The sequence below is a fragment of the Paroedura picta genome, chromosome 10 (assembly GCF_049243985.1).
Source record: "Paroedura picta isolate Pp20150507F chromosome 10, Ppicta_v3.0, whole genome shotgun sequence".
Lineage (NCBI taxonomy): Eukaryota > Metazoa > Chordata > Lepidosauria > Squamata > Gekkonidae > Paroedura > Paroedura picta.
In genome coordinates this window covers 33,253,166-33,278,841 of record NC_135378.1, presented here as the reverse complement: position 1 = coordinate 33,278,841, position 25,676 = coordinate 33,253,166, and the positions used below count along the sequence as shown (strand labels likewise).

The 25,676-nt window shown below is 42.1% G+C and overlaps 1 protein-coding gene across 3 annotated transcripts in view; it reads right to left on the bottom strand.

The window, feature by feature from the left end:
- TUSC3 (tumor suppressor candidate 3) overlaps positions 1-25,676 on the bottom strand; it is a 141,832-nt gene that overhangs the window by 89,084 nt on the left and 27,072 nt on the right. For all 3 annotated transcript variants that reach the window (XM_077302083.1, XM_077302081.1, XM_077302082.1), the window contains exon 2: positions 16,345-16,514. In XM_077302083.1, the coding sequence (XP_077158198.1) occupies positions 16,345-16,484 (140 nt within the window). In that variant the 5' untranslated portion in view covers positions 16,485-16,514. The remainder of the gene's footprint in view (positions 1-16,344; positions 16,515-25,676) is intronic.

The following is a 25,676-nucleotide window of genomic DNA, read 5'->3' as shown; positions in this document are numbered from 1 at the left end:
TTATTGTATACCACCCTGAGTTGGTCTACCGGGGCAGAGTCTGCATTTAGTTTATTTATTCCATTGTCCATCTTGTTGAATTCAGATCGATTTGAACTCAGGTCTCCCCCCCTCCCCATTGAAACAGGAAAGTGTTCTGCACATAGTTAGGGTAGTTCAGAAGGGGGGGTGGGGAGCCAAGCCTCTTTCTTTCTTTTCTTGAAGAGGGAGGGGAGAGGAGCCAAGCAGGGAGACTCTTTCTTTTCTTGGAGGGGGGGGGGAGAGAAAGGATCAAAGAAGGTAGAGGAGTAAGAAAAAATCCAAGACCGACAGAAGTTGAGAGAAATTAGGGGCTTCTCCTTTAAGGCAGGCATGTCACATGGCCACCTTTGGCCAATCAGGGCATCTCTACCACGGAGGTTCAAAACAGCCTGCTTTCTCTAATCCGAATCTTGAAATATTGAGCATTGAAAGCACTCTAAGATATCACACAATAAAGGTAGGGTCACTCCGGATCAAACCGTCTTGCTGCAGAAGGAAAATTTAAATCGCCCAAAATCAGAATGGAAATCGCATTCTGTGTAGACGGCAGGGGCTGAATTGACCTGGGATTGGAATAAAAGCTCCGTGCAGTTTACACCCAGGATAGGCGGTCTAAAAATCAAAGCAAATCAATAAATATTATGTTAATTTAGAACAGAAGAAAACAAGGAGCATTCAAAAGCCACCACTTCCAAACAAAAGAAGGAATAAAGATTCGCACAAGAAAACCTCCATCACTCAGGGAGGTGAAATGGCTTATAAACCTCTATATTTGCAGCACTTTCTCAGAGGGAAAAGACTGGGGGGGGGGGGGAATTGGATTTATTCAAAAGTCTCCTATACCAATGCATGTTTCCTTGGCTGCAATCTTGTGCACACTGCCAAGTATTAATCCTATTTAAACCAGTGGGATTTACTTGAAATTAAACATGCACCAATACGGGGAGCCTGTGTCAGTACAGGCAAAGAGTATCTTTGGATTTTGAGAAGAAAAAGGAAATAATTCCTCTGAAGCTACTTCAAGGTAAAAACAAAAAAACAAAACACTGAATACCTTCCCTTTTTATCATCTACTTTTTCCTTTAATCCTCTAAACCCAGAACAATTATTTTTATACCATTACTTTTAAGAGTTCATCATTACTATTATTACAAAGTTTTATTAGTAGTATTTGAAATGGGTGTGTTTGGGTTTTTTTTTAATCAATGGGTGACAGATGAGAGAGTAGAGAACTATTAATTTCTGTGACCCCTTTGCAAAACAAAAATAAAATTCTTTCCCCATTGCCATCACCAAACTCAGGGGGGCACCATTTTCCATGTTTTTTTTTTAAGGAGGCACATTAAATCTAATTTATTTGCTTGGGCTTTAATGGGGTTCCCTCTTGGAGAGGGAAGATTTGTGGGACTGACTGTATTTTTATTATGTTTTTAATTTTGGGAATTGTGTGCTGCCTTGAGTCATTAGGTTATAAACAGTTTAATAAACAACCAAACCTGGGTGGAGGGGGGAATGGGACCCTCCTGACTTTAACCTGGCCCACAAACACCTACAAATTAAAAATTCTCCTCAGCACCATCCACCGGATGCCCCATCTAGCAAAGTCTGTTGCTAATATCTCAGAAGAGGGTCTGGGGTTAATATGTCAGCTTCTGATTGCACTGCCTGCTGAGATCCAAACACACTGCATTCAATGCTGCAAAAGCCATGGCCAGAGAATGGGCAACGAATGCCTCAGGGAGTGCGACAGAGTGGCATTTCCCCCTACCACAATGTTTAGCAACACCTTAAAAAAAAATCTGCTTCAACACAGCAGAGCTTTCATGCTCAGAAGAATGCAGACATTCATGTGAGACAGGTGCAACCAGTAACCAAGTCAACCAGCAGTAGATACTCAAACTAAATTGGATCTTGAGCCCTGTTTTGGAAAGAAAAGTCCATTCTGCCAGAAGCACTGCGCGAAGGGGGGGGAACCTAATTCTGCACCAAGAAGAGAACAAAACAAAACTGCCTGATGTTGGATGTTTTCACTTGGAATAGAAAGCAAACCGAACGCTGGCTTTTCCGCTGTCAGCTGGTGAGCAACGAGTTCTTCTTTTCTTCCCAAGTCTCATTTCGTAAGGGAAGGTCGAAAAGCAGCAGCCCTTGTTGTCACATGGAAACCGCCACTTCACAAGGAACTGGTTGCAGCACGCTCCTTCGCATCCTGCAGAGGGCAGCCGTGCAGCATCGAATAAGCCCTGCTGAGGCTTAAGTCATAATCCCAGGACAGGCTGGTGTGTTAAACCAACACTAATAGAAACGCTGAAGTTTTAACAGAAGAACAAAAATGATAACGTCACTTCAAAACCAAGCCAGTCATTTCCTTCAGCCTTGTTTATGACAAGCTACTGGATGTGAAAGTATAAAGACACGCAAGGAACGTGGCCGTGCCAGCGAGTTGCTGCATTCAAACACTTGGTGTCTTTAAATTAAACCCAGTTGCTAATTAATGAACGTTGACTACCTTTTGCAGAAAAAAAAAAGTTTTATAAAAGGGCTTCTGCTGTTTCTGGAATCTCTCGCTTGTTAGTTGACATTTGCTTGCTTTGTCAGTAGCAGGAGAGCAAGCCAGGGACAATTTATTCAGAGGAATTGTGCGGGGGTAAAATGCAGGTTTCAAGAGAACTGTGACCCTTTTAGATTGAGAAGAGCAACAAGCTTTTGGGTGAAGCACGTACGATTTGAAAGTCCAACTAAGGACCTGCGGGGTATGATTATCCACAGAGAGCGGCCGGGGGGAGGGGGGCGGACGGAAGCTATACCAATTTTTCCCCACGTATTAATGAGGAGGAGGGGGGGGCACATGAGATTTAAATTCCCCCTGTGCAGCACACCCATTTTTCTCCACCTCCGTTCAGGCAGGTGGAGAAATTATGCCTCCCTTGAGGCAGCAGGTCATGGAGAAATGGTAAGCAAATATTCTCACATTGGGAAAATTGCTGTACACGAAACTGGTGACTAGTAATGGAAACCGCGGGAGGGAGGGGAGGGGAGGGGGAGACAGGAAGAAAAACCTGATTTGAATTCTGTTCTTTAAACCACAAAGCTCACTTGGACAAGTTGCCTTCTCGTAGTTAACGTTCTACAAGATGTCGAGAGGATAAAATGGGATCTGGGTACATACAGTGCCTTCAACTTCTTGCAAGAAGGGCTCATTCAGCCCAATTTAAGTTCTCCTGGAATGCTGTGAATTGTAGCCGAGCTTACCTCCAAATTTGTCATTTGCTTAAGGAAGGTATTTGCTGACAGAGAAGCTGGAATAACCCAGGCTTATAAACAGACGTGCACCTGACTGCTGGTGCTTAGGTATGAGCAAACATTCCAGTTCTTTTTCATTAATCTTTCCTACTAGAGCTACTGGGGCAGGGGAAAGGGGGGGGGGCGTCCTTTTCACTGTTGATTTAGCAAACCTGTTTGCACAGTGACTGCCTATGATGTGGCTTTGAGACACAATTTTTACATGCAGTAATAATTTATACACACGATGTGCAATTTTTTGTTGTGTTTTTGGCCACCAAGTCACAGCTGACTTGTGAGGACCCCTTAGGCTTTTCTAGGCAAGAGACATCCCGGAGTGATTTTGCCATAGCCTGACTCCATGTCACAACCCTGGTATTCCTCAGAGGTCTCCCATCCCAATATTAGCCAGGGGCCACCCTGTGTAGCTTCCAAGATCTGATGAGATCAAGATAGCCTCGTCAATCCCGGTCAGGGTGAGATGCTAAGTTACTGATGCCCAAAGAGCTGTGAACAAACAGAAGTGCACACTGTATTGGGAAGCACTCATTTATTTTGATGTAAGAACCTAAAAAATGGTACAAATAATGAACTGCCAGTTATACACAACAGCATCAAAATGGAGCCAGGGATTTTGAGATCCAGACTGCAGGGGAGAGACATTCAAAATCATCCCTTTTGTGGTAAGCGCATCTTGCAGCGTGAGCAGGCAGTAAAGTTACCATTAGAACTGTTTTTTCAAAGCAAATGCCCAAGAGGCAAATGTGCTAGGGAGAAAATGAGGGCCAGTAAATAGTGTGGCCTTACTTCTAATGCGGGAATCACTACACTGGGTCTCAAAAGTAAAAAGAACAAACACACACACACACAACAGCAAGACCAACTGCTTTAACAAACCTACAGCTGCAGGTTTAGTCTGGCATTTGATTCCACTGTTTACTGAAGCAGAAAAACGGCTAAAGACTGCTAACTATCTTTTCTTACTTCATATTTTAAAGCACAAATGTGCTCGCTGCCTCTACCCACCTACCGGCAATGAGACAGCAGAGCTTCGCAGATAGCCTTTGACACCCAGCTAGGCATTCTGCTCACCCAACCAGATTTCATCAGACTGACCATCCCTCCTTTATCCCCCAGTTTCATGTTTTAACTTCCCACCCACCTATTTTCAACCAAGGGAGCCCTCTCCCGACAAGGCCACACCACTGCGGTACCATCTGCCGGCGGGAAAGGCCCTCCGTCATTTTGCCAAGCCCTGATTTAGTTAGCAAAGGCACAAAATTTCGGCAAGAGAGGGAAACAGAAGCAGCATGCAAGATCGTATTAGTGTTTTGAATAAAATATAGTTGGCAAGATCCACCTCGTTCCTCGCTTAGGAATGGTGATTAAGAACATACAGTATTGCTGACAGCAGGCACAGCAGGTATCCAGCCACACAAGCTGTTTTTCATCTTGCGCTGGGCATGGGCTTTGTTAAGAGGCTATTCTGCAAAGTGGAGCTCGTCCAGCTTGCAGCCCGGTTGCCCCCCGCTCCGCATACTTGCACAGCACGCCTGAGTATTAATTTTATAAGGGTGGAAATGAAAGTTATGAATAACTGGAGAGCAATTAATGTGGCCCAAAAGGATCAAAGGGAAAAAGGGGGGGAGGAATGTAGACAGAGCAAAGTCAGATGTCTGGAAAACAGGAGGGAAGAATCAGCTACCAGTCATCTCCCTTCTTCCTACTCTTTTTGGGTACCATCAGAAGCAAGGTGTCCTATGACTGACGCCCAAATATGGACCTTGCACAAGGGGGTGGGGGCACACGAATGCATCCTTCTGCCAACCCGATTGGTCTACACTCAACTTTTATTCCACACACAATCCACTTCAGTTTTATACTGAACAAATCTGGACAGGATATCAAACCAAACAGCCTACCTGCTCAGTCTAAGAGTATGTATAATAGACAGACTAGAGGTTTTTCATTATGCCAAGGGAAAGTACCCATTCTTTAGAATCATTTATACATTGTAATAGCAAAACAACCATTCATATGCTTGGGGTGTGCATTTGGCTAATAGAAGCCAAATATATACCTGAAAAATACCTTACCAATATTTATCAGGTATTAATTCAGCCACATTTTTTTCGGTGGGGGATGCTATGTCAAAGCCTCAAAATTCCCAAAAATATTCAAGATTTTGGGTCCTCTAAATCAGGGGTAGTCAACCTGTGGTCCTCCAGATGTTCATGGACTACAATTCCCATGAGCCCCTGCCAGCGTTTGCAGATGCTGGCAGGGGCTCATGGGAATTGTAGTCCATGAACATCTGGAGGACCACAGGTTGACTACCCCTGATCTAGATAGCCATTGTAAGCTGCACTTAAAGGAATCTCAGTCCCTTTAAATGCCTTTGTAATGAACTCAGCTTAGAGAAGGCATTTAAAGAGACTCCAAGCCTATACATGCCTTTGGAGTTTATTCATGCCACTGCTGGCATTCAAATTTTAAAGGGACCACATTCCTTTTCTCCTCCCCTGGAAACAATGGATGCTGGGGGCACCTTCTTTGGGGCCCATATAATGGTACTCCTGGTCTAGTTTTTTTCAAACTTGGGAGGGGGATAAAGAGAGGCACCAGCAGTTACAGTGAGACAGGTACACATGCACACTAGAAATTTGGGAATTGCTGAAAAAGTGCTATGAAATATTCTCTTTATATACATGGAACATTTTAAAGACAAAGTCCTACTCAAAATATGAATATTTTTATGCAAGGATCAAGAAAACTCAGATTCAAACCACCACTCTGGCATGGAATCTTACTGAGGGCCCTCTAAGTCAGTGGTCCCCAACCCTTGGTCCGGGACCAGTCCGTGAATCAGTTGGTACCGGGCCGCGGCTCCTCCTCCCCGGCTGCTGCCTCAGGGGCTGCCCTGCCACACTGCTGCTGGCTCACCTTTGGTGCTCTCCAGCGGCTGCCATGGCTGGAGCTCTCCCTCGGTGTGGCACTGCACAGCTGCTGCTGACAGCGCCCCCAGTGGGTGGCAGGAAGTCAGGGGCACCGGTGGGAAAGCAACTAGCGCAGGGGCTTAGGCGGCGATGGCGACGTTCCTCGGCCAAAGACTACCCCCCCACACATCGGGCCTCAGTAAAATTGTCAAGCATTGACCAGTCCCCGGTGATAAAAAGGTCGGGGACCACTGCTCTAAAACACTCTTCAGGCTTTGAGAAACCCCAGAAGTGGCGTGATTGTGCAGAATATGGTTGAGAAGCATTGCTGTATATGCACCAATCGTGGGCCCCTTCCCTTCCAAACTCCTCCAGGCCCATCACTAACCATTTGGGGACTCCTATAAATTTGGAAAACCCTTCCAGGGCCGTCAAAAACACCCCAGGATTTCACAAAGCCCAGGTTTAGAAAACCTAAATTAGATGGAAGAGAATGATGTAGACTGCTGGTGGTGCCTGTTGTACAGATGAATGTCTCTTTCAAGTCCTTACTTCCCCACAAATCCTGTGGTTCCCCACCATGCTGCTGGATCCACTTTGCATAACTGGGCTATAGTTCTTCTAGGTAGATGTTGCAGCGAAGATGGAAGGAAGTAAAACTGAAGGCGGGGGGCAGATAAAGGTAAGTTGTCTGGCAGGTGGGAAGCAGGGAACTAGAAAATGAGCAAGGCTATTATGGGTTTTCAGGGAAGGAAAAGAAGAATTAATGGAGGAGAGGAAAATTAGATGCCCCCTGCAAGCCATTGCAGGCCTCTCACTTGAACAACCTATGTTCAATTTTCAAGCATGCATAAAACTTAAATGTATGAACTTTCCACATCATATGCAGTAATGTTTAAGATTATAATGTACTATTGAATAGTTCAATCTTATAAAGTTTAACTCAATATCCAAATAGTCCATTAATCTTAATTTAACTCTGAAACTGCTTCTGTGCAAATAACACTTTGTTCACAACTAAATGTCCATTTCCCATTTTCAGTTTTTTCCTCTTACTTCTCAGATACCAAAAAAGTAAGATATGTCTGCTGAGGGTGCTTATATTCACAATTTCGCTTATAGTAACTGAAGGCATTAACATTTTTGAATTTCATAAATATGTCGGGAGAACAATTTTATATGCCAAGATATGAGATAAAAGCCAGAAAAATCACTAACTGAGGGCATCTGCATTATGAGTCCCTAAAGAACTCTAATGGACAATTAACCAGGAAGTCTGATGAAGAGCTCAAAATAAGTTTTTGAGCCCATGGAACTCATAATGCGTACACACTTTTAAAATGATTATCATGGCTTGTATGTATATTTAGGAAGCATGATAGCTTTTTCAGAATACGTTGGACAACTTATTTACATATCGTTTAGGACTCTCTTTGTTTTTGTTATGCCGACATCTGGGGGGAATCTGCTCTTTTGCTGTTTTTCTTATAGATGGATTTTCAGCTTTAATGCATGGTCCTAAGTGCTTTTGTTCAGTTTGTTCATAAACTATAGCTTTTTCTGGAGACATGATCTGGCCTACCTCTCCATGTTCCTGTCACATCTATGTTTGAGGCTGCCTATGAAAATTGTTGGCTGCTATAGTTGAGACAGAAAGCAAATGTTTCACTTGCACACAAAAAATCTCACTAATACAAGTATGTTTACTTTTTTTCTAGACACAACTTGTTGGATCTTACAGTTACAGCCCTTAAAAGATCTGGGACTGAAAGCTAGGGATAGGCGCAAACCGAATTTTCCCAAGAAAATGCCCTGGAAGTGCCTCCCCTTTCATGGTCTCTTGTCTGGGTTCAGCTGACAGCCTAAAATGGCCACAAGTCATTTCTGTGCCCTGATTTACTTCCCCCAGATTCCAAAGAGGATGAAGGGAACTGGTGCACTGAAATGGCTGCCAGACCAGGTCAGGCCCCTCTCCTTGCAGCTCAGTTTAACCTGAGCTGCAAAGGGAGCCAGCCCCAGTCCAGGCAGTGGTAAGCTGACAGCTCCCTGAAGCCTGGGCCCAAACCTGGGCTGGTTCCCCTTGCAGACCCAATCTAATCCTGCAGAGAACTAGGTGGCCCAAGAGCAGAAGCCTCCTAGGAGCCCAGTCTGAGTATGAAGAGGAAATCTGCTCCAGGAATCCATTTTAGCATACTGTTTAGCTTCCTCCTACTTCTAAGCAGGGAGAAGTGAAACTTACAAATGGGATTGGTGCATTTTGGAGGGACTGAATCATTTGGAATCAGGAACTCTGACCTGAATCTGAATTTTCCATTCCATGCCCTTCCTAACTCCATGTGCATGAAGGACGACATATTAGCATACAAACCTGCACAATTAAGAGTTTCTACCCTGTGAGTCCCAATCTGATAAGAGTGAGATGTGTGACAAATAGGAAAAAACCCCCCACAATTCTCTGTTGTGGCATTTTGTTTATGGAACTCTCTTCATCATCTTTCTGGTGTTCTCATCACTGGGTTTTAGGCATCAGGTTGATTTTTAAAAATTATTTATTGTAATATTGATGTTTATATCTATTATTGGTTTCTCTATATTGCTAACAGGTGTTTGAGCCACACTCCGTGGGTTATTTATTTATTATTCAATTTGCAGCCCACCACTCTCAAAACTGTGTGGGAGTGATGGACTGCAAATGGTCCATCCATATCCCACAATAAAACATCCATATCCCACAATAAAATCCCCATAGCTAGGGTTATAAATATGCTAATTATAAAGAGGAATCAACAAGTTGTTACACATGCAAAAGCCTGGTCAGTTCATCAAAGTAAAGGTGAATATGTAGACATACAGTCATTTTTATCCACCCATCAACACTGCAGATATCTAATGCTGTGTTTCAGACTACAAAAGTTGGGTTTCCTGCCCATCCGTGTGGTACACAGACTACAAAGTAGTAAAACATTGTTCAAAGCCCTGGAACCTTGTAACTTATGCGCAGGTTCTTTGAAGATGTACAAAGGGATGTTAGAATTTAAAACACCATGTTCACCGAACTTCTGCAATACCCACCAGCTCTTCAAAATATCAATAACTGTCCAATACCCAAGAATACTTTAAGCTGAGCAGCAAACTGAAGACAGCAGTATACTGACAGCTCTTATCACCAAGGCATTTCTGAATAGCACTTGGTATGCTAGGAACAAGTTGTCCTCCAAAAGGAAGGGGCTGCCTAAGCAGAACTGTTTTGTCATGTATGAAAATAAATTCTCTCCAAAGTGTTAGAGTGTAACTCACAACCATTTCTCACTCAGTATCCTCCCACCATCTATATCCTCATCTCGATTCCATGATCTTTAGCATAGCCTTTTTCATGGTCAAAGAGGATCCTCAACATGCCTTCTCCCATACTGAACCTGAGACTAGAGCCTTTTCCGCACACATAGGATAATACACTTTCAATGCTCTTTAGAAGTAGATTTTCCTGTTCTGCACAGAAAAATCCAGCTGCCAAAGCATATAGAAAGTGCATTATCCTATGTGTGCAGAATGGGCTCTTGTCTCTTACAAATTATTTACCCATAAACTCAAGTGGAGAAAGCAGTTTAGGGGATAGCTGGGATAGGTATCATCTTATGATGGGGTATCCTGCAGGGGCAGTTCAGCTTCCTTACCAGCCACAGGCTGGGCACGCTTACAGGATCCCTATAAAAAGCTAAGTGGAGAAAAAATATATAGCTAATTTACCCAGGAAATAAAATTATCTCCTCCTGAATCATTCTACGTTTTTCCTTCAAAAGCAGAATTCAAAAGAGACATTACTGTTCATACTTTTAAAGGAGAGGTGCAATAGTGACCGTTTAGAATACTTTATATAGGAGGAAAATCTAAAGTGACTGTGAAGAATTAGCTTGAAAAAGAAGCATTGTCAATTACATTTAAAAAAAACAGCAGGAAGAAGATTGGGAACTTTTATTTACATTGCTTTTCTTCCACCAAAGACAGCATATTCATTCAAGATGCAGAAAAGAAAATTCCGTTTCATTCCTAGGATATTCTCCATTTCCACACAGTTGGGTACTGAAGCACGTTACCTAGGGAACCAGAGGTATAGATGACTGTCTATCAGGAATTGCATAGACCTTAAAGATGGGCTGGGGCAACACCTTCCCCCACAGCAACTGTTCTAGGTGTTGTGTTAATTTAGCAAAAACAATTTCTTTTAAGCTCAATTTAAAAGAAATAGCAGCCTACATAATCTAATGTCAATTTTTGAAATGACACTTAAGTATCCGATTGTTACATAAACACACCTTGCAAGTTGGAGCCACCTCCTGTATCAGCATGAGCAAACACAGAGATCTATATATAGGCCCCATTCATCAAGGTAAAACGGACTAGGGTTGTCAGGTCCCACTGGCCATTGGTGTGTGGAGTGTGTGAAAGATAGGGTTGCAGGTGGGGGAACGCGTGGAGTCTAGCAAAGTCTTGGACCTCACAAGGGTATAATGCCACTGAGATCACCTCCAGGGCATCCATATTTCCCCCCAGGGAGCTGATCTCTGTAATTTGGAGATGAAGTGTAATTCTGGGAGATCTCCAGGTCCCATATGGAGGGAAGCATCCCTAAAGAGGTAGTTGTGACAGACAGAATTTAAAGACAAGCCTAAATGTGCTGGAATATCAGGGAACCAGGAAGTAAAGGGTTAATTCTTCACTGTGGCAAAGAGCTTGAGTGACAGGCTTCTCCAAGTGCTCTGAGTGGCTAGTAACATGTTTAAGAAAAGTTATATAAGAGCTACGTGCTGAGGGAATTGAGTTTTTTCTGAAAAAGATTTGCCTCAAGAGGAAACCAGTCTGAGCCTTAGCTGTCAAACATCAACTCTGAGGAAAATTTAATCAGACTAAAGAGTCTGGATACAAACTAAGCTGAAAACAGTTATGCGCTGATTATAGAATTAGGAATAGTGTTTGGCAGAGTGAACTGGGTAAGTGGATTGAGACTCCCAATCTGACCAAAGGAAAGGGGAGAAATCTTTTAGGGAGAGAAGAAAAATCCCAACCCAGTTAAATGGGGAAATTAGTTATGAATATTTTCCTGGTCTGGTGTACAAAGACACAGCTGTGGCTATGACAGGAGTTAGAGGGAAACTGGTATTTCTAAGGGAGGAAGATAGGGGTACTAACAAAGGGCATAGACTTCAAGAAAACCAGGGGAATTCAAAAGAATCCAAAAGAAAAATACTGAAGCGTTTAGGAAAACACAAACAAAACTCTCTCACTAGTAAGAACAAAGAAACTAAGGGAAAAGCTTGTACTTAAAATCTGAAAACCATACAATTACTGAATTTCTTGATTCCAAAGTGTAACTCCACATTCCATCTAACCTTTCTCTGTTTGTTTAATAGTTTCTTTCAATGTTATCACCACTTCAAGTGCCATTCAAAAGAGCTCCTACACCTACCCTTATTGTTACAGAGCTGAGTTAAAAGCCAAATTATCTATCAGTGACAAGGTGGGACAGGCAGCATTATTATTATTATCTACAATAAAAGGAACTACGGTATTGAGCGGCTCAGTTAGTAAGGGAACAGAATTTTATTTATGGGAGGGGAAAGTTGATATGTGTGGGAAGAGCCATCATAATAACCATTACAAATCTCCTGTTGACATACTTTGCTTGGAGAACTTACTCCCCTCCGCTAACTTCCCTGTTAAATTTTAGGGGTCCAGTTAAAAAATGCTTTTGTTTACTCAAGGATTTAACATATTATCAACAGGCTGCTTTATATTTTTCATTAGGTTTTTATGTTTTACTGAAGATTATGTTTTTATTATATTGTGTTTTTGAGAGAAAATACTGTTACTCTGGCAGCAAAACTGAATTCATTTTACTAGGATGTGTAACTTCTACACTTCTGCAAGAGTCTTATGGCTGTGAGGTGGAACAGAAATCAATATATTGGGGAGGACCGCAAAATGGAAAACAGATCTAAGAAGTGAAAACCTTGAAGTCTCTTACAGTGAATCCAGAAACATGCCTTTACAACAAAATCATAACAACACGTTCCTGGGAGTAAGCCGCATTAAACAGATCCAAGTTGTGTTCTGAGCTGCCTACATAGATTGTTCCCTCATAGTTGGATTTTTTTTTAAAGACTTAGTTTAATTCAAAGAGGTGTAATCAAATTTTCATAGTGTTGCAGTGCAAACAATCAATTTCTGCCAGAGGTTACGTCTGTTGAGGAAAGTTGACGGTCTCACAGAGAGGAAAAAAAACTGAAATAATTTCCATGAAATTAATTATTAGCTCCCAAATGATCAGCTGAGAATTACTGATAAGGAAGCTAACTGTTGTTCTAACTTTCTTCGTTAATACAGCTATCTGAGGCAAGGTGGGCCGAAGCACTTCAGGTAGAAGAACCAACTTTCTGTTGAGGAAGAGAAGATACAATGAAATGTTGCCTGACAGTACAATGGTCAGCTCGATTCTATAGAAAAGAAACCCCAATAAGTATAATTCTATGCTAAAGAAATCCCAATAAGCATAGTTCTTCGACCAAAAGGAGGTTGAGCAAATCTAGTTATTTTCCCTAATGTGTTTGTTCTCTTTTAGTTAACCATGGAGAAAAAGCAAAGGAAAATAGCCCACTTCAACCCAAGGGGAAGATCAAGATGAGAGCTCCAATATACTGGAGTCTGCACTTGATATCCAATTTCACACAAATATGTGAAAGGCAGACAACTTCTGCCATGCCCAAGTGTTCTTGAGAGCAAAACACTGTGGCCCCATGTTGCCTTTTTGTTTATACACCGCTGGGTATGGTAAAGCACATACCTTTCTAAAGAAGTACTCAAGGTGACAGCTAGGGTTGGGTGGTTTGACGCCTGAAGCGGCCGGTCTCTCCTGGCACAGCCAGCACCATGCTGTCGGGGGAGGGGAGGAGTGGGCGTCAGCGCGCCAACAGGCTCACTGACGCCCGCATTTCCCTCCCCATGGCGCAGCACTGGCTGCACCGGGAGAAACCGGCTGCTTCAGGCGCTGAAGCGCCCAACCCTAACTAAGGGGCAATGTTTAAAATATTTCCCAACATTTATGTGCAACAGTAGCTTTCTAACCTTTTAATGTACCCATCATCCAGGGGTATATTAGGAGCCCAAGAATGAACTACAAAGCACTTCTTTACACAACTACAACTACAAAAGCACTTCTTACACAAATTTGTTAAAAAGTAAACAAATAAAAAAGATGATTCATTTTGTTAAATATTATGGTTTAAAAAGAATTCAAATTTGAGAAAGTACAATGTTACTTTGTTTGCCTTTATTTTAAAACCCTATTGATGGATGACAGCTAACCACCAAAATACTCTTCATATAACAATATTTTAGACTGTCTATAGACAAACACACATTGCCCATTGTACTGCTAGCATGAAGTATTTATATACAAGTCCTGCCAATAATTACTTGGGAGATTTGAGTGACTTCAATTTTCTGAGATTATTTTCAGGTGCGGCATCATCAACTCCATTTAATTCATATTATACCCTTCAGTCAAGCCATATCTAATTCGCATTTATTTTAAGTGTTCTGAACTAGAAGCAATGAGTTAATTGTTTCCTATTTTAGATGTCCAGCTGCATTCTGCTGAAATGACTATGCCTGCGGTCCTAATATTTACTTGGAAATGGATTTCACTGACATTAATGGGAAATGTGTTTAGGGTCTCTAGCATATAACAGGGTGAACCCGAAGCCCCCTTTTCCACTGCATTAAACAGTACTCCCTTATTAAATGACAATATTTGTAGAGCATTAAAATCTAACAACAAAAGACTTCTACACCAACCAACATAAGGGAATCAGTTCCTGGTCAGTTAACATCATAGTGAGAAGTGAAACAATATAAAGCTCTTGAACTTCAGGATGAACAATGGTTGAAAAATGTTTCAAAGGGCAACTGGTCTTGCATTTTGCGTTTTCAAAAGAGCTACCATCGCTTTCACTACCTATAGTATAAGGTTTGTTGTCTGTCACTCAGAAGAAATGCAGGTTGTCAGGTTATCAAGTGTGTGCAATCAATATAGTGCTTCCCTGTTGAAACATGCAAAGATGACTGAATGAAAATCTTCTCAGATCTGCTTTCTGCACCTTAACATCATAGACAGCTGATACCCCAGCCCCAAACTGACATATCAGTTTACTCTGGCTTTCTCCTCTTTCAAGAAACTAAATTATGCCCCGTTTCTGGGTTTCCTTCAACACAAGAAAAATGTTTTCTGTTCAGTCTTTTTCTTATGGATGGACAGAGGGTGGTGGGGTCTCCTTGCTCACGCTCACCAGCAGCTTCAGTGCTGAGGAATGAAGGAGACTGACAACAGTGAACAGTGTCCCTTCCTCTCCTTTAGGCTGCAGACACCAGAGGCGGATCTATCTTGCCCAGTTCAACTTGAGGTGGCTCGGTTGCTTCACACCTGGCTTCCCTGCGCTTCACCACAGCGGAGTCTGCAGTTGCCCACACTGCAAACAGGAGCACCTGCAAGAAGCCCAACTCACTGCTTGGCTTCCCTGGGATTTCCAAAGCCAAGCAAAAGAGGAAGGCAAAATGTCAGCAGGCAGCCAATCAGGCAGGGCATTTACCTCCCTTCTCCTCACAATGACTGGCAAATGTGAGGACAGAACTTTCACCCACAGACATATTACCGGCTACAACAGGTGCTGGTTAACTGAGTTGTTCAGACATCAGTGTGCCAGATAGCACAGCCTTTAATTGTAGTGGAAGAATTCAACAGGATGAAAAACTAGCTGAAGGTAAACACATAGCAAATTAGGATACAAAACAGCCCAATATTGAAGCAGCCACTTTTGGAATTAACAGCAAAACAAAAATAAAACAAATTAACTAAATTCCCATACCCGAGTCTAGTTCCCACCAGGTATGAAGCAGTCCTTTGTTGCCAAAGTATCAAGATTTCCTAATCAGCATAATCTTTGATTTACATGGAGCCCTATGTCCATTACAAGTCATGGTCCACCATATAATATAGCAACAGGCACAGATAAATCTCAGTCCTTGAGGAACACCTTATCTAGACTTGGAAAACTTCTTTCATTGTGTAACACACACACACAACAGTGCATTCTCAGCAATAGGCTTGATCTTTAAGAGGTGAGCTATTTTAACTGTAAGCCAGGCTGGCTTACAATTTTATCCAGAGTGTGGCTAAAAAGTGTAGTATGAGCACAATACAGAAAGACATGGAGTCAAGAGACTTCAGCAATACTTTCCGCTGCACTGACTACAAGGTAAGCAGAACGCCACAAGAGATTCTGTTTGGAAAAAAAAAGTGAGTATGTAAAAACAGTGCCAAAGATCTCAGCAGAAAGCAGTCAGTCTGAAAGCTACCAAATGTCTTTAAATCATTATATCCAACCCAAAGAGCCTGCAATCAAAATGTATGCATATGTTGTACTATTAAGCATAACATTCTACTAAAATTAATGAATGAAACATAAATACGTAAAGGCTTATTTAACAGCAGGTGGATAGTTCGATTACAGATAAACTGTAATAAAGATTCACTGAGAATTATTGACTAGCAAGAAAGCCCATTGCAACCAGGAATGCAATGGGCGCTAGGACCCAGGTGATACCGGCAGGCACAGATCCCTCTCTCTCTCTTGCAGCAGGGGCCATAGGAGGTAATTATGGCTCCTTCTTGGCAGGGAAGCAAGGGTTGTTTGAAATTGGGGCTTGTTTGCAGTTTGTCTCTGTCTGTCTGTCTCTCTCCCTCGTAGCAGGAGCCATAGCAGGTAATCACGGGTTGTTTGTGGTTTGGCAGGGATCTCTGTGTCTACGTGTGTCTCTCTCAGGCATCTGAGAGCAAAGTGGCTAGCATCCAGGGAAGGAGGGCCGGAGCTGGAGAGGGTAGGCTTCGCTGGCCGCACCCTGATTGGCCCTATTCCATCTTGGACAGCCAGGACACTCTCCACCCCCAGGGCTGTTTCACAAATATTAAGAGGAACAATGGATAAAGATGGGGGGGAATCATCTTGATGAATATATATATTCAAGACAAAATATCATAAGAGGAGCTATCACTTGCCTGCAAACGGAGCATTGCCTCTGCGGTTGGAGCGCAGTAAACATCACAATCACTGAATAGTTGCGGGGTGGTGCCTTCACAAACCTTCTGAATTTGTCTCCGTTCATGCGGATGACTGAGCGCCTTGAACTCCATTCCATAAGCTGTTCAACTTTTTCAGCTAAAAGATTCTGCAACGAAGCACAAGGAAGAAGGTTAGTACTACGGGGAGAAAAGAGCAATGATGAGCTAAGACAGTTTAGGAAGCAGCCTTCTGAACGATCCGACTAACAGAAACCTCTGTTGTCCTGTTGCAGTGACTGGCGAAGAAAAACAACAGTGCTAAACCAAAAAAGGAACAAAACCCAACCTTAACAGGTAGGAACTCAAAAGTTGAGCTGAACAATAAAAATAATGTCAAACTTGTTGATTATTTATTATAGTGCACAATTAAAAACAGAATAAAAACTTCTTAAAAACTATACCGAACTAACAGCACATAGAACCAAGGACCAAACACGTTTCGACCCTATATACACTCTATATATACCTATATAGAACTCTCTATAATGTGTAGCTGAATGGTTGAGTGGGATCTGTAATGTATAAATTTTATCCTTTTTGGAGACCAATTTCTTTGTTATGTCCCTAAAGTATATAGCTTTTTCTGACGCACATGAGATTACACTCTGAGTACAGAACTTAATGGTAGCGAAGAGTGGTGACTTTAGGGACATAACAAAGGAATTCGTACCCAGTATCTTCTGGAATGAAAATCACCTCAGGAATGAAAAAGCTGCGGTCGATCCACATTCACTAATACAGTGTAGCAAGACAAAAGAAATCTGCTACAAGAATGGTGAATACTCCCATTCAGGTGGGTAGCCGTGTCGGTCCGAGGCAGAACAAAGCTTGAGTCCAGTGGCCCTTTTAAGAGCAACATTCAAGATACAAACTTTCATGCACAAGCACACTTTCCCCCCCCTGAAAAACATGCCTCCAAGTTGGGGGGTCGTCCTATACACCAGGTACACTTCAGTTGGGATAGACATAGCTGCCCATAGTGGCCCATAGTACTGTAATGTAATGTAACAAACTCTATATTTTGAGTGGAAATGTTGGGGGGGGGGGTCGTCTTATACGCCGGCAAATATGGTATATAATATTATATCATCTGAAGACGTAGGCTTCATATTATTATATCTGAAGTATGCATATATCTTGAATAAAACTTAGTTGATCTTAAAGTTGCCACTGGATTCAAATCTAGTTCTCCCTCTCGAGAAGCAATGTCAAGGAACAGGTGAAAGGAGTCATTCCCACTGTGTGTACTTCTAAAGTGTATTGTAACTAGGAATCTCTACGGGCTCAAGGCAGCTTCTGTAATGTCTCAGCTCACTAAAAAGGCTGCCATGTGCCCAGGATTGTACACTATTGTTAGCTCTAGGAAAGTCTCAAATAAGGCCTCCTGGTAACCAATTCTCTACTGTGAAAAAACCCACAATATTAAAACACAGGTAAATATGAAGATCTCATGATCCTCATGAAGGCAGACAATGCCAAGTCTCTTCCTTTGTTGGTACTGTGAGCTTTTCACTGGTTGCTGGCACCGTTTGTTTGCAGCAAAGACGCTCCTCAGGAAACAATGAATAAACCTGGAGGTCTTAGAATGAAGTACTGTGGCCGCCAGGCCCATCATCTGACCCCCCCCCCCGGTTCTAGCATAGCAGCTGGCAACATCTTCCACTGCAGCAGAGACCGGGTGACAAGTGGCCAGTAGGGTCACATCTGACCTTTTAAGTGGATGACTCTGGCCTAACGCCTGGAACAGAGCAGCTTTTCCTTCAAGTAGCAGCCTGAGCTCCTTTTCTGTCTGCCTGGCCACAGTCTATTTTCATTGTAAGATTCTATTTTCATTGTAAGATCTAACGGTGAGATTCTTTTCCTGCTTCACCACCTGCCCGATTGATTGTGCTCCATGCACACATAAGCGTCTAATAGAAGCCTCCAGTGTGGACTCCAGACAAGCCTGGCACCTGCTGCTGTGGAATGAGGCCCCAAACAGTTTTGGCCAACTATCAAATTAAAACACCAAATTCCTTAGCTATAACGTCACTCTAAAGCTACATGGACATAAATAATGACCCTGAAGAATTATTTTCCTGTAATCTAAGACGGCAATTAAAAAGCATCCACATTTCTGCAAATCTCAGTTCACTACATGAGGACATGACAGACCTAAAGTTTCAAAAAACCCTGTCCTCTTGGCGTTTCCAAAACAGGCTCAGCTACTGAAAAGAAAATGCTACATTGATTAGATTGTTACCAGCATGGTAGAGTGGTTAAAGAGCAGCAGACTCTAATCTGGAGAAACAGGTTTGATTCCCCACTCCTTCACATGCAGCCAGTTGAATGACCTTGGGCAAGTCATGATCCTCTTAGAACTGCACTCCCAGAACAGTTCTCCCAGAGTTCACTCAATCCCACCAACCTCACAAGGTGTCTGTTGTGGGGAGAGGAAGGGAAAGGTGCTTGTAAACCACTTTGGGACTCCTTCAAGTAGTGAAAAGCAGGGTATAAAAAACTTCTGGAAATCAGAATCAATTTACGTTCTGCAATAAACCACAAGACTTACGAATACAACCAAAATAACTATGGGAACCATCAAGATATTTTCATTAAACTTCTACTCATAGGCTCAAGAACGTGGTTGACAGCAATAGATTTTTTAAAGGCAGAAGATAAAATTGATAATAAATACAAAGGCACATTACGCATTCATTCATTCATCAATCAAACATAGGGAAAATTGCCCCTTGCTATATAGGCAATGTTCCTCTGAGCCAATGTATGGTCTTGCGGCCAGGGAAACAAATGTTGTGCTGTTACAGAATATATTGTCCTCCGGCTTTTAAGATTGATTGCATCACCACACATAGATATAATCCTAAAATGGCAATTTTTGGCCCCAACCCATTTCCAGAACTGCTTTTGACAACAAAGAATTCTAGTGAGACAAAGAAACTTAACTGTTTCTTCTAGACCAGCAAAGAATGTTGTATCAACAGTGAAGGAAACAGGGGGGAAAAACAACCACTTGGCCAATCGAGACAAAAATGGAAGGAAAAAATATATTACACTACCATTTATACAATGCAAAAAGTCACTCCCCTCAACAAGAATAACAGCAAAATTCTAACGACATGCCAAATGTTTCAGCCATGGAATTACTAATAGATGTAAAAACTAGCCATGGCATGTATTTTAAAAGAGTTGACCTTCAATACTTTCTTCTCTGATTTGGTCTATCAAGATCAGCATTGTCCACTATGAATTCTGCACATACTGGACAATGCATTTTAAACTTATTTTTGCAGCTGGGTTTTCCTGAGGGAAACAGGAAAATCTATTGTCCAATGTGTGCAGCATGGGCCACAGATCTCCAGGGCCTCGGGTAGATGTCTTTCACACCCCCTTCCACTTAACTGGAGATGCCAGGGATTTAACCTGCGACCATCTGAAGGCAAACAGGCTACTCAAGCTGCCCTACAGGGTGAACAATCCTCATAACTTTCTGCTCACTTCATTGCCTACTTATATTTGTTCTGTCAGACCCCATGGATCCTTTCTATTTATCTCATTTGAGTAAGCCTTTCACTTTCTAAAGGAAGCCTTTTTGCCTTTTATGGTTTCCTTGACATGGGTTATTAGCCATACTAAATCCTTTAAGACTCAGTGATAACTTTCCTAATTTGAGGTGTAAGTTGTTTCCCCTCCTTCAACTAATATAGTTCTAAAGAGCTTCCAAGCATCCTGAAAATACAGGGGTCTCTTGCCACAAACTTCTTCCTTCAGACAAATCCCTTCCTTAATTAAAGGAGCCCACGCTGAAATGAAATGTAATTGAGTTGGACTTTGCCGGCAACTTTCCATATATATTCACGTTTGTACAAACATATGTGCAAACACACTTATTGAACAAAATATTTTTTACAGAACTACGTATTTCTAAACGGCACCAGTATCAAAGATGCAGTGAAACACTGCTTTCATCTTATTATACAGGTAAGTGAACAAAAATATTTTATGCCTAGACAAAGATTTTCATTATAAATAAGTTGGTTCATAAAATTTTAATTACTAGTCTCATTTAAAGCAAGCACTAAACAAAAAAGAGTTCTCAGTACTCAAAGAATGAATGCCATTCTGTGTTTCGATTTAGATGCACGTTAAAATTTCCAAGCATTTTTAAAAACTCAAGTTAAGGAGAAATGGCATCATGAATTCACGGCTCCTTGTATCAGAAGCTTGTCTATTTGGCGGGGCAAGTAAAATTTCTGGTCTTTCTTGTTGAAGAAAAAAGGGGGAAATCCTATTTCCCTATTTGGACTTCAAAGAGGAGCATGAAGAAGTAGCGGGGGGACTTAATTCAGAAAAGCCATCAAGGCGTAGCTGGGGAATGGAGTTGGTTCATCTGCCAGCAATTGATTAATCTGGTACTACAAGAGAAGGAGCTCTCCTGATATGGCCTACATAAAGAGGTTTGCAGCTCAAAGGCTTTTCTGCCACTGTCTGTATTTGGAGAAAGGATTGTGTTTTGCCCAATAGGATGTTTAATATTTAATGTGAGCCTTACACAAAATGCCCTGAAGATAGCATCTTCAATTGGGATTGGAGACGCTTAGAATCGAAGAGGGAAGCTAAGAGGACAGGGATATGTAGAAAGCCCAGCAAAGAGCTTATTAGGCAGACCAAGATGGCATCTGACAGACCCCACAAGATTTCTGATAATACTGTCTTATTTTATAGGAAGAGGAGGAGGAAGACAAGGATGATAACGTCCCACCATATTGCAACCATGTTATGGTGACTCCCTCTGGGGGTTTAAAGGCAAGAGACAGGTAGAAGTGGTTTGTCATCGCCTTCCTTTGCATCACCACCCTGGTCTTCTATTAACCAGGGCCGGCCCTGCTTAGATTCCAAGCTCCAACAAGTTCAGGCTAGCCTGGTGTATTCAGACTGCTGGGCCACTTTATGCCATTTATTTATTTAGATTATATCTTGGCCACCAACAGTAGGCAGTTCAGTTACTAGGCTGGAAATCCTGGTGACAGTACCGCACAAGACACTAAGACACTCCTCCGCAACATTATGTTTCACCATACAAGGTAGCTGTCCAAGAAAGAGGTGAGTTTTCACTGCAGCACAAGGGAAAATGATTGACACATCCCTTGTGGCTCAAAGCAGCTTACAATTCCAAATTTCAAAACATACAAAGAGCAATAAAATCCTAGCTAAAATCCTCATGCCCTTCAAACGCTTGCAACTTATCATGCACTAAGAGCCTGAGTGAATGAAGCCCCCTTGACCCTGATCTGGGCTGCAACCACCAACCAGTGCAGCTACCTCAGCACCAACAGGATGTGAGCCCTCAAAGAGGTTCCTGTGAGGACCCTAGCAGCTGCATTTTGCACCAGCTGCAATTTCCGGGTCAGGGACAAAGATAGGTCAGCATATTAAAAGGGTGTCATATGGAAGATGGAGCAGAATTGTTCTCTCTTGCCCCAGAGGGACAGACCAGAACGAATGCGATGAAATTAATTCAAAAGAAATTCCGTCTAAACATCCGGAAGAAGTTCCTGACAGTTAGAATGGTTTCTCAGTGGCATGCCAGGGGGCGCACCTCCCTCCCCCCCGTGGCACGGCGTTCACCATGAGCGCCGTGCTATGGGGGGGAGGCGCGGGCACAAACACGCGGCATGGATCTGCCCTCCTGCACGTTTGCGCCTGCCAGCGTCCCTTCGCCTCCCTCCCCCCCCCGGCACGAAAAAGTTTGGGGACCACTGCGGCCTAAAGGACAGAAATTTGCAGGAGTGCTTTTTTCAGACGATTCTACATTGCTGCTATTTATATTTGAAGAAAACTATGCAACAACATTGAATGAACAATTTTTAAAAAAATACCTCCAACCATTCCAAATGTTCAATTTAATACCATTAATACAAAATGAAAGAGATCCAGAAACCTTGCTGTTAAAATCAAAGGGAAGAGCAATAGCCTCTAACTTGCTAGCAACCATCCAACTTGGCATTGAGCTAATTCATATAAAACTTTGACACCCAGCTAATTTGTTCTTGAAAAAGTTACCAATGAGACTGCAGCCAAAAAGTACAACATTTACCTTTCCAAATAAATCAAAGGATCTTAACATCTGCTTTTTCCCTCAAATTAACAACTGCCAGATAAAGAGTCACACAATCCTATAATCTAGGGCACAACTCCCTGGGAAAAAAACCTGCACTTCAAATTAATTGCTTTAATGCTGGCAAATTTAATCAGAGGGAAGATATAGTACTGGGCAGGTTGTACAATAAGACAAAATCAGACTTAACGGTGACATTACAAAATGCCCACTTTTCAAAGTTAACACATTAATATCTGTGTTCAATGTGTAAAGTGCAGGGTACATACTTTAATTCAGAGCAACTGTTTCCAGGGTCTGAAGAACTGACTCGAATATGAGGTGACAAGTGAAGAAGTTCTAAACCCACCGGGGAAATTAAATATGATTAAGTCTCCATGCCCTGATGGCATAGACCCAAGAATTCTAAGGGAACACAAATTTGAAGCTGTTGACTTCCTAAAATCAACCAGTGCACTGGAGGACTAAAGAGAAACATTACAATGGGGATCGGGGGCATGAAATTTCAGGCCACCTAGCCTGAAAGGGAAGAGCAATAGCCTCTAACTAGGCACATTAGTAGAAACTGTAGGTAAAGATAGAATCATTAGGAATTATTGAGGAACAAAGCCTGCTGAGAGAAAATCAGCATGGCTTTTGCAAATGGAAGTCCTCCCCAACCAATCTTTGGAGTTCTTTGAACAAAGAACAAACATTTAAACAATGATGAACTGGTAGAAATTATATACTTGGACTTTCAAAAGGCATTTGATGAGGTAACTCAGCAAAGAGTGCACAGGAAATTTAGCAGTCATGGGACAAGACAAAAGGTTGTTTTAAGAATTAAAAATTGGCTAACTGAAGGAAGCATATAGTGGACTGTTCTTGAAAGCAGGGAAGTAAGTAAGAATTGATATTGGGCAGGTGGTATTTAATTTGTTCATAAGTGATCTTGAAATTGGGAAGAGTAAGATAGTGGCCATGTTTGCAGGTGACAAAAAATTAATCAGGCTAATCATGAAGAGCTCCAGGAAGATCCCAGATTTGGTGGCAGTGTACCAGTGTAAGAGAGTGTAAGACAATGAACGTGGAGAAGGGGGCAATTTTAGCAATGGGGTCTGAACTGAGAATGAGTGAGAAAGATACATTGAGTTGTAGGGGATAGCTCAATGAAAATGTCACCGGAATGAGCTGCAGTAGTGAAAAAAGGCAGATTCTATACTGGGGATTATTAGAAAAGAGACTGGAAATAAGACAGCCATATTATAATTCCCATGTATAGAACTATGGTGTAGCCTCATTAGGAATACTGTGTGCGATTCTAATGACCATATCTCAAAAAAATCCATTGCAGAGCTGGGGAAAGTTCCAAAAATGTACCAACTAATATGTTTCAGGTGTTGGAGCACTTTATCTATGAGGAAAGGCTGAAGACTCCAAGACAGTGATTCTCAACCTAGGGGGCAGGACCCTTTGGGGGTCAAATGACCCTTTCACAGGGGTCAAAGCAGGGCAAGCAGCTTAGCCAGGGGGGTGGGGGGGTAGCATCCACACAACAGCCTTGTGGAGTAGATCAAGATGGAGTGTTTGTCTGTCTGGAACAGTAGAAAACAGGAAGATCGGCATAGTGGGACAAGAGGCAGAACTGAACTCAGAAACCCTGAACAATGAACAATGGATCATGAACAATGGATCTTCATGCCATTGGTCAGTTTCAGTTTAATTTCTGTGAAAGAACACTTTCATAATTTTATGGTTGGGGGTCACCACAACATGGGGAACTGTATTAAAGGGTTCCAGCATTAGGAAGGTTGAGAACCACTGCTCTTAAGACTTTTTAGTTTATAAAAGTAAACAGGAGTCATAATAGAGGTTTATGAAATTATGCACGGGAGTAGAGAGATGGATAAAAGGAAATACTTCTTTACTTAATGAGTGATTAAAATGAGATTGGATCTTATCTAGATTTCTGAGAGCATGGGGGGGGGGGAACTCTTCCAATTCCCCCCAGTACAAAATACCTGCAAGTTACTCACCAAGCTATTAATGCACCTCTCCACCATTCCACAGGACCAGAACTTAAGGAGGAGTTTTGGACAACTAAATAAGTGAGGAAATTGCTAATCCTCCCCCTTGCACCCATAGAAATCTGGAAAGAATCCAACACAATCTGATTTCAGAGGTTAGAAAATAATAAAAAATCAAGGTTAAACATATGTCAAAAAAGGTAAAGAATAAGAACATATACTGAATTTGTTGTATGAAGTCCCAGTAATGTCATGCAAATATTAAAGACCAAGATCCAGGACCAAGCCTGTTCCATGAACAGATGCGGAATATCCAGTTTGTAAATCACTTATGAGAAACACACACCAATAGCATAATGACACAGTTAGACGAATCAGAGCATAAAGATATTATGATTTCCCATAACTATGGGTAACACAAAACGCAATAGAAAATTTAACTGCTGTCGTTCTAAACCACTGGCTCAGTGACATTAACACAGTTTGACAACAGTACTGTCCAGCACGAATCAATTTCCTTTCATTAGCTGCACACATGTAAAAGAATCACCACAAGCCCCATCAATATCTTGCACGGAAGCTGGTATACACGGTACAAGTAATCTGGCCCTGGTAACTAAAACTCAAACATTAGGAAGCGGAAGTAACTAACTTTATTTGTTGGATCAGCCAAGGAAATGGAATTAAAACAACAGAGGCAGAACAACCTGGCCCATCCTCTACCAATGAAATGATGTGCCAGCATTTAACACATTAACTATCTCTTCCCATATTGCCTATCCTGTCGGATGGCCACTCTGCAAGCCCTATTTTCCAAGATTTGAGGCTTGGATCCCACAATTTCCACGGCTTCACTCAGGAGCAGCATGTTGGGGGGGGGGGGGGGGCGGCATTTGTTGTAGGATACTGCATGGGGGGGGGAAGAATCAGGTAAAATTGTCTCCCGTGTCTACATAAATTCTAGGAGGATCTAAGACATTAACTGTAGAAAACAGGTATTAACTCTGGGTCTGTCTGCAAGCAGACAACATGGTCTGCTACAAAGCTCTCATCCCTCACTGTATGTTTGTTTTTAAACAGCGGCATTATCTCAGCTAGGAATATATTAATTATATCCTATTAACCTCAGAGTATCTTGCATGCTC